The 17,338-nt window shown below is 42.7% G+C and overlaps 1 protein-coding gene across 1 annotated transcript in view; it reads right to left on the bottom strand.

The window, feature by feature from the left end:
* Positions 1-11,406: 11,406 nt before the first annotated feature.
* LOC120020101 (protein kinase C iota type) overlaps positions 11,407-17,338 on the bottom strand; it is a 53,871-nt gene continuing 47,939 nt past the window's right edge. Inside the window, exons 16-17 of the mRNA XM_038963546.1 lie at positions 15,364-15,479; positions 11,407-13,646 (exon numbers count right to left, since the gene is read on the bottom strand). Of these exons, the coding sequence (XP_038819474.1) occupies positions 13,559-13,646; positions 15,364-15,479 (204 nt within the window). The 3' untranslated portion in view covers positions 11,407-13,558. The remainder of the gene's footprint in view (positions 13,647-15,363; positions 15,480-17,338) is intronic.

The raw sequence follows: 17,338 nt of genomic DNA, 5'->3' as shown, positions 1-17,338 counted from the left end.
GAATAACCCGCACCGGGCTATGTAGGCGAACCGGGGACACCATGCGTAAAACTGGTGCCATGTAAGCCGGCCCAAGGAGACGTACTGGAGGCCATATATGAAGAGCCGGCTTCATGGCACTTGGCTCAATGCCCAATCTAGCCCTACCAGTGCGGGGAGGTGGAATAACCCGCACCGGGCTATGAACACGTACAGGAGACACCGTGCGCTCTACTGCGTAACACGGTGTCTGCCCGTACTCCCGCTCTCCACGGTTAGCCTGGGAAGTGGGCGCAGGTCTCCTACCTGCCCTCGGCCCACTACCTCTTAACCCCCCCCCAAGAAATTTTTGGGTGAGCCTCTCGGGCTTCCAGCCGCTCTGCCTTGCTTTCGCCTCATAATACCTCCTCTCCGCTTTCGCTGCCTCCAGCTCCGCTTTGGGGCGGCGACACTCCTTTACCGTCTAGGATTTCCTCCCAAGTCCATTCCTCTTTTCCCCATTGCTGTTGTTCTTGCCTTCCTTCTCCAATCCGCTTGGTCCTGTTATGGTGGGTGTTTCTGTAACGGCTGTCGTAGTCGTTCTCCTCCTCAGACGAGGAGGAGCATGGATCGGACCAAGATGCGGATTGGTAAGTATTCATGTTTTAATGGGAAAACAACAAACACTACAAAATACAACAACCAACAACCGTGACTAACCTGAAACAGTCCTGTGTGGCCCAAACACTAACACAGGAACAAACACCCACAAAACACAAGTGAAACCCTGGCTGCCTTAGTATGATTCTCAATCAGGGACAACGATTCACAGCTGTCTCTGATTGAGAATCATACCAGGCCGAACACAAACTCCCAACATAGAAAATCAAACCTAGACCAACGCACCCAACTCACGCCCTGACCAACTAAAACAAATACATGACAAAGGAAAACAGGTCAGGAACGTGACAGGGCAAGCCGAGGACAAATCACCTTAAATCTACAGTTTTATATAGAGCCATAGCTGAATGGAACTCTTTACCAATCCAAATTTCTCAGGGAAAAAGTAATTCATCCTGCAAGAAAAAAAGAACATCTAATGCGATAGACCATATAACTGGACAGCAAATAGAAAGCATCAACTGAATGTTAAATGTGTTTCCTGTCAGGTATTTTAATTATCTGTATTGTCTACTTGTTGAATGTTTGTGAAGTCTTGATTGTGGTTGTTTGTAATGTCTTGTTAATTGGTGTTGGACCCCAGGAAGATTAGCTAGCGTTACAGCGTTAGCTAATGGGGATCCTAATAAAAATGACAAAATATGTGGGAACTCCTTAAAGACGGTTGGAAAAGCATTCCAGGTGAAGCTGGATGAGAGAATGCCAAGCGTGTGCAAAACTGTCATCATGGCAAAGGGTGGCTATTTGAAGAATCTCAAGTATATAAAATATATTTTGATTTGTTTAACACTTTTTTGGTTACTACATGACTCCATATGTGTTATTTCATTGAATGAGTAAGCGTTCTAAAACGTTTGACCGGTAGTGTATATAGGAAATAGTGTGCCACTTGAGATGCACACAACTAGAGGTGTCATAAAAAATGCAAACACCTCAACGTAAAACATTTTTTCACACAACCCTCCCCTTGTACTGTAAAAAAATGGCACAACCTCCCCCCTCATAATTAACACAAAATAATCTTTACAACCACAAATAACAATAACTGTAGTGTCCCTGTGTTTATAAACGTGCATATCAACTTTGCCACTTCAGCATGCTTTTGTGGCACAGTCAATGACACCCAGGGCTATGGGCCAGAAGGTTGAGGGTTCGCCGACCACCATGGATGAGCTAACAGGGATACATAACATGATGCAGCCACCACGAAAAGTCAAACAATTCCATTACAGTTCGTAGAAACATGTCAAACGATGTATAGAATCAATCTTTAGGATGTTTTTAACATAAATCTTCAATAATGTTTCAACCGGAGAATTCCTTTGTCTTCAGAAATGTAATGGAAAGCAGGTCGCTCTCACGTGAGCGCGCATGTTCAGCTCATGCCAGACACCTGAATCAAAGAGCTCTTCTTCCCTCATTCTTCACAGTAGAAGCATCAAACAAGGTTCTAAAGACTGTTGACATCTAGTGGAAGCCTTAGGAAGTGCAATATGACCAATATCCCACTGTATATTGGATAGGCAAACCTACAAACCTCAGATTTCCCACTTCCTGGTTGGATTTTTTTCTCAGGTTTTTGCCTGCCATATGAATTCTGTTATACTCACAGACATCATTCAAACAGTTTTAGAAACTTCAGAGTGTTTTCTATCCAAATATACTAATAATATGCATATCTTAACCTCTGAGCCTGAGTAGCAGGCAGTTTACCCTGGGCACCTTTTCATCCAAGCTACTCAATACTGCCACCCAGCCATAAGAAGTTAAGCCATTTTGCCACAACTTTGGAAGTATGCTTGGTGTCATTGTCCATTTGGAAGACCCATTTGCTACCAAGCTTTAACTTCCTGACTGATGTCTTGAGATGTTGCCTCAATATATCCACATAATTTTCCTCCCTCATGACGCCATCTATTTTGTGAAGTGCACCAGTCCCGCTTGCAGCAAAGCACCCCCACAACATGATGCTGCCACCCCCGTGCTTCACGGTTGGGATAGTGTTTTTTGGCTTGCTAGCCTCCCCCTATTTCCTCCAAACACAACGATGGTCATTATGGCCAAACAGTTCTATTTTTGTTTCATCAGACCAGAGGACATTTCTCCAAAAAGTACGATCTTTGTCCCCATGTGCATTTGCAAACCGTAGTCTGGCTTTTTAATGGTGGTTTTGGAGCAGTGGCTTTTTCCTTGCTGAGCGGCCTTTCAGGTCATGTCTATATAGGACTCGTTTTACTGTGGATATAGATACTTTTGTACCTGTTTCCTCCAGCATCTTCACAAGGTCCTTTGCTGTTGTTCTGGGATTGATTTGCACTTTTTGTACCAAAGTACGTTCATCTCTAGAAGACAGATGTCACGTTCTGACCATAGTTTGTTTTGTATGTTTCTATGTTTTATGTCTAGGTTGTCTATTTCTATGTGTTTGGTCAGGGCGTGAGCTGGGGTGGGCATTCTATGTTGTTTTTTCTATGTTCGTATTTCTGTGTGTGGCCTGGTATGGTTCTCAATCAGAGGCAGCTGTCGATCGTTGTCTCTGATTGAGAATCATACTTAGGTAGCCGGTTTTCTCACTATGGGTTGTGGGTAGTTAATTTCTGTGTCTGTGTTTCACCATACAGAACTGTTTCGGTTGTTTGTTCGTGTTTTTGTTATTTTGTTCTGTGTTCATTTGATTTATTAAAAATCTAATTATGGACACTTACCACGCTGCACATTGGTCCGATATTTCCTACTCCTCCTCAGACGAAGAGGAGAACCGTTACAACAGAACGCATCTCCTTCCTGAGCGGTATGGCGGCTGTGTGGTCCCATGGTGTTTATACTTGCATACTATTGTTTGTACAGATGAACGTGGTACCTTCAGGCGTTTGGAAATTGCTCCCAAGGATGAACCAGACTTGTGGAGGTCTAAAAAAAACATTTCTGAGGTCTTGGCTGATTTCTTTTGATTTTCCCATGATGTCAAACAAAGAGGCACTGAGTTTGAAAGTAGGTCTTGAAATACATCCACAGGTACACCTCCAATTGACTCAAATTATGTCAATTAGCCTATCAGAAGCTTCTAGAGCATTTTCTGGAATTGTCCAAGCTGTTTAAAGGCACAGTCAACTCAGTGTATGTAAACTTCTGACCCACTGGTATTGTGATACAGTGAAATAATCTGTCTGTAAACAATTGTTGGAAAATTACTTGTGTCATGCACAAAGTAGATGTCCTAACCGACTTGCCAAAACTATAGTTTGTTAATAAGAAATTTGTGGAGTGGTAGAAAAACACATTTTAATGACTCCAACCGAAGTGTATGTAAACTTCCGACTTCAACTGTACATTGTGCCACTGGGTCTGAGTGGATGGAAATTCAATATGTAGCTAGATGTAGAAGGCTAATGTTAACTAGCTAACATTGCCCATGAAAGGATGTTAGGCTAGCGAGGAAGCATTTTTTTAATCCAGGTAGCCTAGGACAACAAAAAAATAAGTGTGCATTGTATGACAGTCATAAACTGTTTCGTCAACATGAAAGAGAGGATGGCATTGGCTTTTCTCTGCAAGTAGGGTGAGTCAACATGTATTTTCTAATAGCACGAACGTACACACACACACAGAGAAATCAGAAACATGGACAGCCACATCATATTTAGCTTACGTTGATTGGACTAAATAGTTTCTGGTATATTTTTGCTGCTATAAGACTAAGCAGAGATGATTTGATGATGTTGAAATGTTGAAGTTGAAATGGTGCTGGAATCGTGGATGCAGCTTTTGTTTTCTTTGCAACTTACAAGAACTGTGGTTCTTCATCAATAGTTGTTTATTAGTCTGAAAATATTAACTTGCTTGACCATGCTGTAGGTCATGTTACTGTTTGTTACATGCAATGTGCTTTGTGGACTTCAGCAGACAGAGGTTGCTCTCCGGTTTTGTGATGAAACAAAGGTGTGATTGGATTTATTCTGCCGCTGTGTCTTCTTATTGCCTCGGCCTTAGGCCTATACTGTATAACAGTGACAAGGCATATGAAAGAAAAGGTTAGAGAGCAAACAACGCAATTATCACGACAATGACTTTCTTTCAGGCTTGGCTTCCCAAGTGATTTTACCCACGCATCGCTACTGCTACGACTGTTGACTAAAATCCTATAGTCAACAGTAAGGATTATATATAAGGAATAGGGTGCCATATGAGACAAAAATTCTGATTATGATAATAGTCACACACATACTAGATTATTCTAATTGGTATGATTATTGGATGCTTTATTGGGGGGGGGGGGTACTAAGCTAACATATGGATAATTTAGCTATTTGATATTGAATTGTAGGACCCTTTAGGTATCAAAATGTTTTATTTAAAAATGATTTGATAAAATATTGAATTTGGCCTTTACTACGATAGCCCATAGAAACGCAAGGAATAACACATTCATAAAAAGGCAAAAAAGACAGTCAAAAATGTAATAAGAAATAAGGTTTTGAAGTGTCTATCCTATATCTAGGTGATATAAGAAAGCTCTGGAAATGTAAACATTTTTGGGACACATATTTAACAACTTATTTTTGTTGGCACAAAACTACCTCTATACTTCCATTTGTTTGCATGGGAGGAGAACACCATCTTGGTCCTGAGAGTCTCCCTTTTCCATAGTGGAGTCGGAAGCTACAAACAGAAGTTGCCACATCAGCGTTACCGACTTCAGACTATCAGGTATGAAGGTAAGACCCAGATGCAGACCACGTCAAATAAACAATAGTTTATTGATCCAGTAGGGGCAGGCAATAGACTTGTCAAGGCAGGCAGGGGTCATCAAACCCAGAGGTGAGGCGACGGTACCGGACTGCAGTCAGGGTAAGCAGAGGTGAAAATCCAGCGGGAGGCAGGTACAAGTCGGTAGGCAGGCTCAGGGGCAGGCAGGCGTGTTCAGTGTAAGGACAGGCAAGAGTCAAAACCAGGAGGGTGAGAAACGAGAGACTGGGAAACCGCATGAGCTGAGAAACAAACTGCTGGTTGACTTGACAAACAAGATTAACTGGCAACAGACAGACAGAGAACACAGGTATAAATACACAGGGGATAATGGGGAAGATGGGTGACACCTGGAGGGGGGTGGAGACAATCACAAGGACAGGTGAAACAGATCAGGGTGTGACACAGATGAGTCCTGTGACACTTGTCGAGGTTGTAGAGCAAAACGGAGAACACCATTGTGTTTGTGAGAGTCTCCCCTTTTTAGAGTGGTCATGATCGTTTGTAGTGAAAATTACATTCGTTTTAGCAGGAGCGGACTGGGACAAGAATTGGGTTATGGCATTATATCCACACCAGCCCACATCACTACGCGCCGCCAACTCACCCCCAGCCATACACACACCCCACCCTCACACATACGACCATGACCCTCCACACCATAATTAGACACAGGCAGTAGTGCTGACTCATAACATTGACAGTACATTGTTTCTCAACCATTTCCGTACCAGTGACTTGACTGGCCAGACATGTTCCTCCTCTTTTTTAACCGGCTCATGTTTAAAAAAACACTACAATATGTAAAAACACCACTGGAGATACAACTCACCACTATAACTGGGCATCTGCTCTAGCCATTTTGTTTGCCTTTGTTGTGCTGTCTATGTGTCTCAGCATCTTCTCTGCTGTCACTGTGCTTCTTCTTGTTCTCTGTCTGCCTGTCTCCCGAAGTGTTAATTATGATTACAGGGCCTCCAGACCAACATTTTCCCCAGGTGTGACTGGTGCCACTAGCATTGACAGTTAAAAAGTCACTTTTACATCTGATAAAGTCATTCATAGTGTTTTATTAAGAAGTATACTAAATATACTACCAAGGAATTCAAGAAATATGTTGTTTCGTCAAACACGTCCAAGCAGGAATGCACGATTCAATATATTTTGATGTGCAACCTAATCCAGTTATTGTCATGAATCTGGTTGACCATTAGACTATAGTTTAATGTCAAAATAGGACATTAATTAAAACTCCATAATTTCACTTTTTCCCTCAGAACAGCCTCAATTTGTTGGAGCATGGACTCTACAGGGATGCTGGCCCATGTTGACTCCAATGCTTCCCACAGTTGTGTCAAGTTGGCTGGATATCCTTTGGGTGGTGGACCATTCTTGATACACACGGAAAACTGTTGAGCGTGAAAAACCCAGCAGCGTTTCTGTTCTTGACACAAACCGGTGCACCTGGCACCTACTACCATACCCCGTTCAAAGGCACAAATCTTTTGTCTTGCCCGTTCACCCTCTGAATGGCACACATAAACAATCCATGTCTCAATTGTCTCAAGGCTTAGAAATCCTTCTTTAACATGTCTCCCCCTTCATCTACCCTGATTGAAGTGGATTTAACAAGTGACACCAATAAGGTATCATAACTTTCACCTGGATTCACCTGGTCAGTCTATGTCATGGAAAAAGCAGGTGTTCTTAATGTTTTATACACTCAGCGTATATCTTAATGTTCACTAACTAGTGTCATAGGCTAATTAATTTGGGGTTTTAACACCTGAGGAAGCAGAAACTCTAAACACATTAACTAGATCGATAACTCTAAATATAATACCCGCTGCTAGTAGCCATGTATTCATCCAACAGTAAATGTAATGTCCTAAAACAAACAGACACACAGGCCTCGCAGTGGTTGGTGAGCATTTAGGGCGCACACTGCTCCATATCAAATATCTTGGTTGAAAAAGTAGTTGCTATTGAGCTGAATATTGAGAGTTGAGATTGTACAAACATTTTCAATGTTTTATCTTAACAGGCCCATGGACATCACCTTTTTCAGTGTTTTATTTTTACCTCAAATTTTTTGGGGGTGTGTGTGTCCCTTTCGACCAGCACACCCAACTAAAAAATGGTCCATCCTATTTGGCATTTGCCCGAATTTCCAGATGGCCAATTGCGTTTTAGCTTACCTTTGACTTAAATATGTCAACTAGCTTTTTGGCCCCTTTCTCTCCTCTTGCATCTGGCTGTCATGGGAAATTCGGGAAGGTTGTGGCTGTTTTTACTTTATGACAACCCGATTATTGTGGTCACAAGGAACATCTTCGCGAAACAAACAGACAAGCAAATAGGTTCAGTAGTGGAGATTCAGCACCATGGATTGCGGCGCGGTTGATCAAATCCCCGCGAATCTGACTAGTCAAGCCTGCACTTGCTTTTGTTATAGTAACACCGTGGAACAATGTTGCAAATGTCTATTTTCTCGATCGTGTTTTGTCGACAGGGTGTACCAGCCATTTTGTGAACAGTGAGTAGCTGCCAGTACCACAAAGCCAGTTTGGAGATTTGTTAATGTGAGACAGAGATTGCCTTCAGTATCTGAGTGGAGAGGTCACTTGTAGCCTAGTGTACACATGATAGTCAGCAATGCAGTTTATAGAAGTCATTTATGTTTTCTATTGGGGACTTTACGTTGTGTAGGCTAAATATGGTAGGCTGCTATAGCGTTGTGATGACTGGTCTAGTGTATGAATGAAGCCAGAGAGTTTATAGCTATGTCCGTTTCATGCAGATATTCACCGGTATTAAACCCTAAATAGCATATGTGAAATGTATTTATTAGACCGTTAGAATGCATTGGCTCAGAACTGGATCGCTAGATGACCAGCTTTTCTAGTGTTAATACTCAGAAGTAGAGAATCACACGATTCTGTACGACTCTGGGTCAAAATTCTACGAAGATCCAGCTAAAAAAAAGGACCATATGCATTTCAGATAAAATATCAACTGAATGTTCATTTTATCTTCCAGGACAAATTAGCTAGCAATGTGCCTTATCAATTTACCAGAGTTTGCTAACCGTTACTATGGGCAAAATCAAGATGTCAATATTCTTGTAATGCTTCTTGTATAATGAAATTACAACCCGAATATGTGGTTAATCACAGCAAATCCTGCAATTAACACCGTTTTTTTTTTGTATCATTCCATACAATTGTACAGGATATATTCTATATAGGATATTGATAAACCTTTATCTATGGGGAAGACATCAATGGATAACAATACACTATGACCTATTATACTGCAATTTGCTGCCCAGCTGTCATACCCATGTGCTTTATGAACCAAGGAAATCCAATCAAAAGACTACATACTCCATAGTCAATCATACATTAATTCAACCCATGTCTTCACCTTTAACCCCCACTCCCTGTGGACATCACCTTGTCTTGGTGCTGTTTAATATCAACTGATTTGGTTATTCATCCTTGTGTTTTGAGAGGAAGAGAAATATGTATCTGGAAAAGAGCTGCACTGTGTTTGCTTGGCTGGAAGAATGGTGTTTAAACAAAAGTGGCAATATTAATAACCATTTCAGAGGCCGTGTCAGTAAATTGAATGACACTCACAATACTCCACTGGAGATGAGATGCTGTTACAATATCATTACGATTACTGCAGTGGCACACTATTACTGAATCCAAGCTGTGCATCTCACAGGACTATGTGGGTGTGGGGAATGTGACGATAATTACTCATTGTTGATACATTGACAAAGAAGGTTAATCGCATACACAGATTTAACTGAGTTATAGAATTAAGAGTGCTATTGCTTATAACAGTGTTGCCTAGACTGTGTTTAGCATGTAGTATGCGGCACCTTGAAGTACATACAATGTGCATCCCAAATGGCCCCCTATTCCCTATATAGTTCAATACTTTTGACCAGAGCCCTATGGTGCACTATATAGGGAACAGAATGTAAGTTTTACTAAATGGGTTGTAGTAGAACAGTATGAGGTTGATTCCTTTATTGCTGAAATAAATCCCTCTAGGAACAGGGGAGAATAGAAGACAAGCAATTAAAGCAGGATGTTTTTCAGATCCTCCAAAGCGAAGCAGCTTGGGGGGGGGGGGGACCAGCCCGCCCCCCCTTCTGTGAGGAAGAGGGCACAGGACCAATGTCAAACATGGAGTCTTGGGAAAACAGGATTGTGGGAATAGGCATGTATCCCTCCCTGTATGTCCTTCATGGAGGAAATATAATTTACAGTGCAGTACCCCCTGCACAGTTTGAGAAATACACTATATATACAAAAGTATGTGGACATCACTTCAAATTAGTGGATTCGGGCCATTTCAGCCACACCCGTTGCTGACAGGTGTATAGAATTGAGCACACCGCCATGCAATCTCCATAGACAAACATTGGCAGTAATGGGTAGCCTTACTGAAGACCTCAGTGACTTTCAACGTGGCACCGTCATAGGATGCCACCTTTCCAACAAGTCAGTTTGTAAAATTTCTGCCCTGCTAGAGCTGCCCCGGGCAACTGTAAGTGCTGTTATTGTCTAGTGGAAATGTCTAGGAGCAACAACGGCTCAGCCACAAAGTGGTAAGCCACACAAGCTCACAGAACGGGACTGCCGAGTGCTGAAGCGTGTAACGTGTAAAAATCATCTGTCCTGGGTTGCAACACACACACTACTGAGTTCCAAACTGCCTCTGGAAGCAAAGTAAGAACTGTTTGTCAGGAGCTTCATGAAATGGGTTTCCATGACAGAGCAGCCACACACAAGCCTAAGGTCACACCAAGTGCAATGCCAAGCGTTGGCTGGAGTGGCGTAAAGCTCGCCGGCTTTGGACTCCGGAGCAGTGGAAATGCGTTCTCTGGAGTACTGACAGTACGACGGATGAATCTGGGTTTGGCGGATGCCAAAAGAACGCTACCTGGTCGAATGCATAGGGCCAACTGTAAAGTTTGGTGGAGGAGGAATAATGGTCTGGGGCTGGTTTTCATGGTTTGGGCTAGGCCCCTTAGTTCCAGTGAAGGGAAATCTTAATGCTACAACATACAATGACATTCCAGACAATTATGTGCTTCCATCTTTGTGGCAACAGTTTGGGGAAGGCCCTTTCCTGTTTCAGCATGACAATGCCCCCATGCACAAAGCAAGGTCCAAACAGAAATGGTTAGTCGAGATCGTTGTGGAAGAACTTGACTGGCCTGCCAGAGGCCTGCCCTCAAACACCTTCGGGATGAATTGGAACGCCGACTGCGAGCCAGGCCTAATCGCCCAACATCAGTGCCCGACCTCACTAATGCTCGTGGCTGAATGGAAGCAAGTCCCCGTAGCAATGTCCCAACATCTATTGGAAAGCCTTCCCAGAAGAGTGGAGGCTGCTGTTGCAGCAAAGTGGGGACCAACTCCATATTAATGCACGATTTTGGAGTGAGATGGTAGACAAGCAGGTGTCCACTTACTTTTGGTCATGTAGTGTATTTTTCAACCAGACTTTTTAGATTGGTAGACAAGGGGTGTTGATGAAACCGTTGATACTGTATAATAACAAATTGTTAGAGGGAGAGAGGATGGAAAGAGAGGGCAAAGGAGGAGAGAGGGTAGATGAGAGTTGAGAGGACAGTCGAGGGGAGTGAAGAGGGAAAAGGAGATGGAGCAGAGGAGAGCGAGGGTAGGGAAAGGAAGAGCTCCCATGGCAGTGAGAGTATTTCAATTGGTTTTGCTCGACTTCTCAAATCAAAGTTTGAGTTGCGATTTCTTATCCGGGGCTGTAGGAGCCAAACGGGTGGCAACATCACATGACCACGGAAGACAAGCTGCAGCAAGTACTGAACAAAACAGAATCCTGAGCAACATCCTAATGTTTACCAACATTAGCTAGCCAACTTATTGCTACATATTTGTTATACACCCCTCCGGTTCATTGCAAGATAAACAGACAAAAGAACACAGGCGGACGGAACAGACAGACGGGAAGATAGCCAGACGAAGGGAAATAAAATGTTTATTTTTGTTACAGTTCAGTAGGCTCCTCTGGATGAAATCACGCATATTCATCATCCAAGGGTTTTCATACAGGATTCACCCAATAACAATATTACCAATCAATGTAGTGCTCAATCATTAGTTACAGCAAATTCTATTTGAAAAAAGTAACAAAGCAAAAAAGACTCTACAATATAAAGTAGCATGGTAAACATTGTGTTCATTCCTCCAATCAATCACAACATGGCCCCACTAAAAACACTCCGGATGTCATTCGAATGGCACCCTACTATTCCATGTAGTGCACTACTTTTGACCGGGATCTATAGATGCCATTTGGGCCACATACTTTATACTCTTAACCTTAGTTAAATTCTTCAGCGACATCTCAACAGAAGAATTGGTCCTGCGTTACAAATGGCACCCGATTCCCTACATAGTGCAGTCAAAAGTACATAGGGAATGTAGGGAATAGAATGCCATTTAGGACACCATTTCTTTTTAAATAAACTATTTGGGGAATATAATATTTTGCTTTTATATGCTTTGTATTGATAGTGGTTGTAATCTCTCAGATTTGAAGAAAATCTCATTCCAGAAATCTATCGTTACGTTGTCAGAAATGGTTCAAGAATCAGTGACGGTCCATTCTTTGTATACTGTAGCAATCAGATTAAGACTGACGTGTAATAGAGAAAACAGTAGAAAGAAAAGTGAAAACAGAAACAGGACTCTCAGAAAGGCATTGTATAGTACACATGAACAAAGAAAAAAAATGTCATGCGTAGTTTCTAAGACCAATATTAGAAAAGCACGTCTTCCTACTGTATATATACTGTACCTTTTTCAACGTACCACCAAGACATCATTAACATCTTCTCTAGAAAATATTTGTTGGTCCTGTGTGAACAATACATTGCATGGATGATATACCTGCATAGACTAATAGGGCCTGTCCCAAATGGCACCCTATTCCTTATATAGCGCGCTACTTTTGACCAGGGCCCATAGGAGTCCCCAGACTTAACTAGTGCTCCAGCCCTACCCGTCCTCTCTCCACATAGTCAATTGTTCCATTCACAGTTTGGTCGCATCCAAAATGGCACCCTGTTCCCTTAATAGTGCACTTTTTGTAGTGTAGAATACATTTGTAATGCTCTTGAGACATTGGGTGCCATTTGAGATTTGCCCTTTGTCAGTACCTATGTTAGTGTTGGTTGGCTGCTGAGGTTCCAGTCAGTCACTACATCCTGTAACCATCTCTGTACTGGGGGTTGCCATGACAACTACTGTAAACAAACAATAGCGGGCCATCCTACGTGGTTCTGACAGGACACCAGGCTTGAAGACAACGTAACACTTTAGGACAATGGCCATCATACATAGAGAACAGCTATTTCATTAAATAAAATGAGAAAAATATATAGATATAGTGTTTTGTTTTTGAAAAAGGCTAGTGTTGTCTTGTTCTTCGTTCCTCTACAAACATGGTGCTGCAACAAAGCTAATAATACATGTAGTGGATGTCAATCATTAAATTGTTTTCAACCATGTCCCCCTGATAATCTGGCTGAAAGCTAAAAGGTCTGGTTGGGAACCACTGGTCTAAACATATATCCATCCTCAATGATTTTTAATATGTACAAATACAATATCCATCAAACACCACCAAGTAGAGAATAAGAGGAGGGTTAGTTCGTTCTCTGTGGACTGTCTGTGTTCCTCTTTCCCCCCGCCCCTTTGTGTCACTAGGTACCCAACCACCTACAAGCCTCATTGGTTACTCAGAGCAGGCTCCCTGATGATCAACGAGGAAATCAGTGAGGATTTGATACATGATCCAAAAATAATTCAAAGCGAGAAGGTAGATTTTAAGGACTAGTGGTTATAAATGGCAGAGTGGCTTCCGTCCAAAATGGCCTCCTATTCTCTAATGCACTACGTATTGTATAGGGTGCCAAATGGGACACGTCCACACTATGGGAGATTGGTTTGGCAAGTTAGCATCTCATGTCTGAGAGTCCCGATGGCTCTCTCCAACAGCAGGGTGCTCGATGGTGACGCCGTCGCTGGGTTGTCTGGTAACCATGCAGAGTTAGTTAGCAACGCCGTTGTCAAGAAGACGCGGTGTGCAGCGTCCGATCGCACACTCCTCACACACACTCCTCAGCTGACATCAGGAGAGGGTTGATGTACTCAAACCCTTCAAACTCCGACTGGTCGATCTTCTTCACTGCATCACTGCAAAACAGACAGGAAACAAACAGTTATAGGAGAGACATATGACGACATTGATCAGTAAGTAAATCGCTTCTCATACCACCACAAACTAATCTAGTAAACTGAACAGCCATCATAAAGCATTGATTTAAATGATCCATGAAGAATGACGGACGGGCGGACAGACAGAACGACAGACTGTATGGGCCCTGGTTAAAATTACACTGAACCAAAATATAAACGCAACAATTTCAAAGATTTAACTGAGTTACAAGTTCACATAAGGAAATCTGTCAATTGACAAACTCATTAGTCCCTAATCTACGAATTTCACATGACTGGGAATACACACATATCAAAAAAAAAAAAAAAAAAGTTAGGGGTGTGGATCAGAAAACCAGTCAGTATGTGGTGTGACCACCATTTGCCTCATGCAGGCTGTTGATTGTGGCCTGTGGAATGTTGTCCCACTCCTCTTTACTGGCTGTGCGAAGTTGCTGAACATCGGCGGGAACTGGAACAGTGTCGTACAGGTCGATCCAGAGCATCCCATACATAGCCAATGGGTGACATGTATGGTGAGTATGCAGGCCATGTGTTCATTGTCTGTCGCTTTTAGATTAAGTCAAGGGTCTGAATACTTTCCGAATGTCCCAGAAGAACTGGGACATTTTCAGCTTTCAGGAATTGTGTACAGATCCTTGCGACATGGGGCCGTGTGATATGAGGTGATGGCGGCGGATGAATGGCATGATAATGGGCCTCAGGATCTCGTCACAGTATCTCTGTGCATTCAAATTGCCATCTCTAAAATGCAATTGTGTTCATTGTCTGTCACTTATATCTGCCCATAACATAACCCCACCGCCACCATGGGGCACTACATTCACAACGTTGACATCAGCAAACCGCTCGCCCTCATGACAACATACACGATGTCTGCCATCTGCCTAGGACAGTTGAAACCGGGATTCATATATGAAGAGCACACTTCTCCTGCATGCCAGTGGCCATCGAAGGTGAATATTTGCCCACTGAAGTCGGCTACAATGCCAAACTGCAGTCAGGTCAAGACCCTGGTAGAACATGCAGATGAGCTTCCCTGAGACGGTTTCTGACAGTTAGTGCAGAAAGTCTTCGGTTGTGCAAACCCACAGTTTCATCAGCTGTCCGGGTGGCTGGTCTCAGACGACCATGCAGGTGTTGAAGCTGGATGTGGAGTTCCTGGGCTGGCGTGGTTCCACGTGGTCTGTGGTTGTGAGGCCGGTTGGACGTCCTGCCAAATTCTCTAAAACGGCATTGAGGCGGCTTATGGTAGAGAAATGAACATTCAATTATCTGGCAACAGCTCTGGTTGCCAATTGCAAGCTCCCTGTGGCATTGTGTTGTGTGACAAAACCACACATTTTAGAGTGGCCTTTTATTGTCCCCAGCACAAGGTGCACCTGTGTAATGAGCATGCTGTTTAATCGGCTTCTTGATATGCCACACCTGTCAGGTGGATGGATTATCTTAGCAAAGGAAAAATGTTAACCAACAGTGAAGTAAACAAATTTGTCCACAAAACTCTAAAAATGTCTAGAATCTTATTTCAGCTCATGAAACCAACACTTTACATGCTTGTTTCCATTTGATGTTCAGTACAGTTCACTATATATGGTACCATTTGTTCTTAACTGACTTGCCTAGTTAAATAAAGGTACATTTGGGACGCATCCAGAGACAGACAGATACTCACTCATCATCAGGCGTGAGCTGGATAGGCTCGTTGGTGAATTGGGCGTCGAAGTTGTCTAGTCCAAACTCTCCTGAGATGTTGGGTTTGAATGGAGGAACCACCTGCTTCTGCTCCATCTGAAACAACAATGCAACGAGGTCAGAGGACACACACACACACAGCATTGAGGTCAAAGAGACATCCACACACAGTATATTCGGAAAGTATTCAGACTCCTTGACTTTTTCCACATTTTGTTACATTACAGCCTTATTCTAAACGGATTAAATAATCTACACACAATACCCCATAATGACAAAGCGAAAACAGGTTTTTAGAGATTTTTGCAAAGGTATTAAAAATAAATACATTAAAAAAAGTATTCAGACCATTTGCTATGAGACTCGAAATTGAGCTCAGGTGCATCCTGTTTCCAATGATCATCCTTGATGTTTCTACAACTTGATTGGAGTCCACATACGGTAAATTCAATTGATTGGACATGATTTGCAAAAAGGTACACACCTGTCTATATAAAGGTCCCACATTTGACAGTGCATGTCAGAGCAAAAACCAAGCCATGAGGTCGAAGGAATTGTCCGTAGAGCTCCGAGACCGGATTGTGTCGAGGCACAATCCGGTGTAGGCCATCATTGTAAATAAGAATTTGTTCTTAACTGACTTGCATAGTTAAATAAAGGTTAAATAAAAAATACAAATAAAGATCTGGGGAAGGCTACAAAATAAATGGCTGCAGCATTGAAAGTCCCGAAAGAACACAGTGGCCTCCATTTTTAAATAGAAGATTGGAACCACCAAGACTCTTCCTAGAGCTGGCCACCTGGCCAAACTGAGCAATTGGGGGAGAAGGGCCTTGGTCAGGGAGGTGACCAAGAACCCGATGGTCATTCTGACAGAGCTCCAGAGTTCCTGTGTAGATGGGAGAACCTTCCAGAAGGACAATCATCTCAGCAACACTACCAATCAGGCCTTTATAGTAAAAGGCGCATGACAGCCCACTTGGAGTTTGCCAAAAGGCACCTAAAGACACTCAGACCATGAGAAACAAGATTCTCTGTTCTGATGAAACCAAGATTGAACTATTTGGCCTGAATGACAAGCGTCACATCTGGAGGAAACCTGGCACCATCCCTACAGTGAAGCATGGTAGAGGCAGCATCATGCTAAAGGGGATGTTTTTCAGTGGCAGGAACTGGGAGACTCGTCAGGATAGAGGGAAAGATGAACGGAGCAAAATACAGAGAAATCCTTGATGAAAACCTGCTCTAGAGCACACAGGACCTCAGCCTGGGGCGAAGGTTCACCTTCCAACAGGACAACGACCCTGAGCACACAGCCAAGACAACGCTTCGAGACAAATGTCTGAATGTTCTTGAGTGGCCCGGACGTGAACCCCGATCTAATATCTCTGGAGAGACCTGAAAATAGCTGTGTAGCAACACTCCCCATCCAACCTGACAGAGCTTGAGAGGATCTGCAGAGAAGAATGGGAGAAATTCCCCAAATACAGGTGTGCCAAGCTTGTAGCGTCATACCCAAGAAGACTCTAGGCTGTAATCGCTGTCAAATGTGCTTCAACAAAGTACTGAGTAAAGGGTCTGGATTCTTATTTAAATGTTATAATTTCAGTTTTTTATACTTTGCAAACATTTCTAAAAACCCGTTTTTGCTTTGTCAATGTGGGGTATTGTGTGTAGACCAATGAGAAACAAGAAACCTATTTCATTCATTTTAGATTAAGTTAAGGGTCTGAATACTTTCCGAATGCACTACACAGCTGGATAATCTTGTTTAAAATAATGGATATGAAGCGACTTACAGTCAACATAGTCCAGCAAGCACCATGTTACAACCAAATGAGCCTTATTTACAAAGTAACGTACAAATTCCCCTGAAAATAGTTTAGAACCATTTTAAACCACAGGAAAAAATTATTGCACCAAAAGCCAATCTCTCTCCTCTGAAGCTGTGAGGC

Source organism: Salvelinus namaycush, chromosome 25 (genome assembly GCF_016432855.1).
Source record: "Salvelinus namaycush isolate Seneca chromosome 25, SaNama_1.0, whole genome shotgun sequence".
Taxonomy (NCBI): Eukaryota; Metazoa; Chordata; class Actinopteri; order Salmoniformes; family Salmonidae; genus Salvelinus; species Salvelinus namaycush.
Note: the sequence above shows the minus strand (reverse complement) of the source record. Positions and strands in the feature narration are given on the sequence as shown.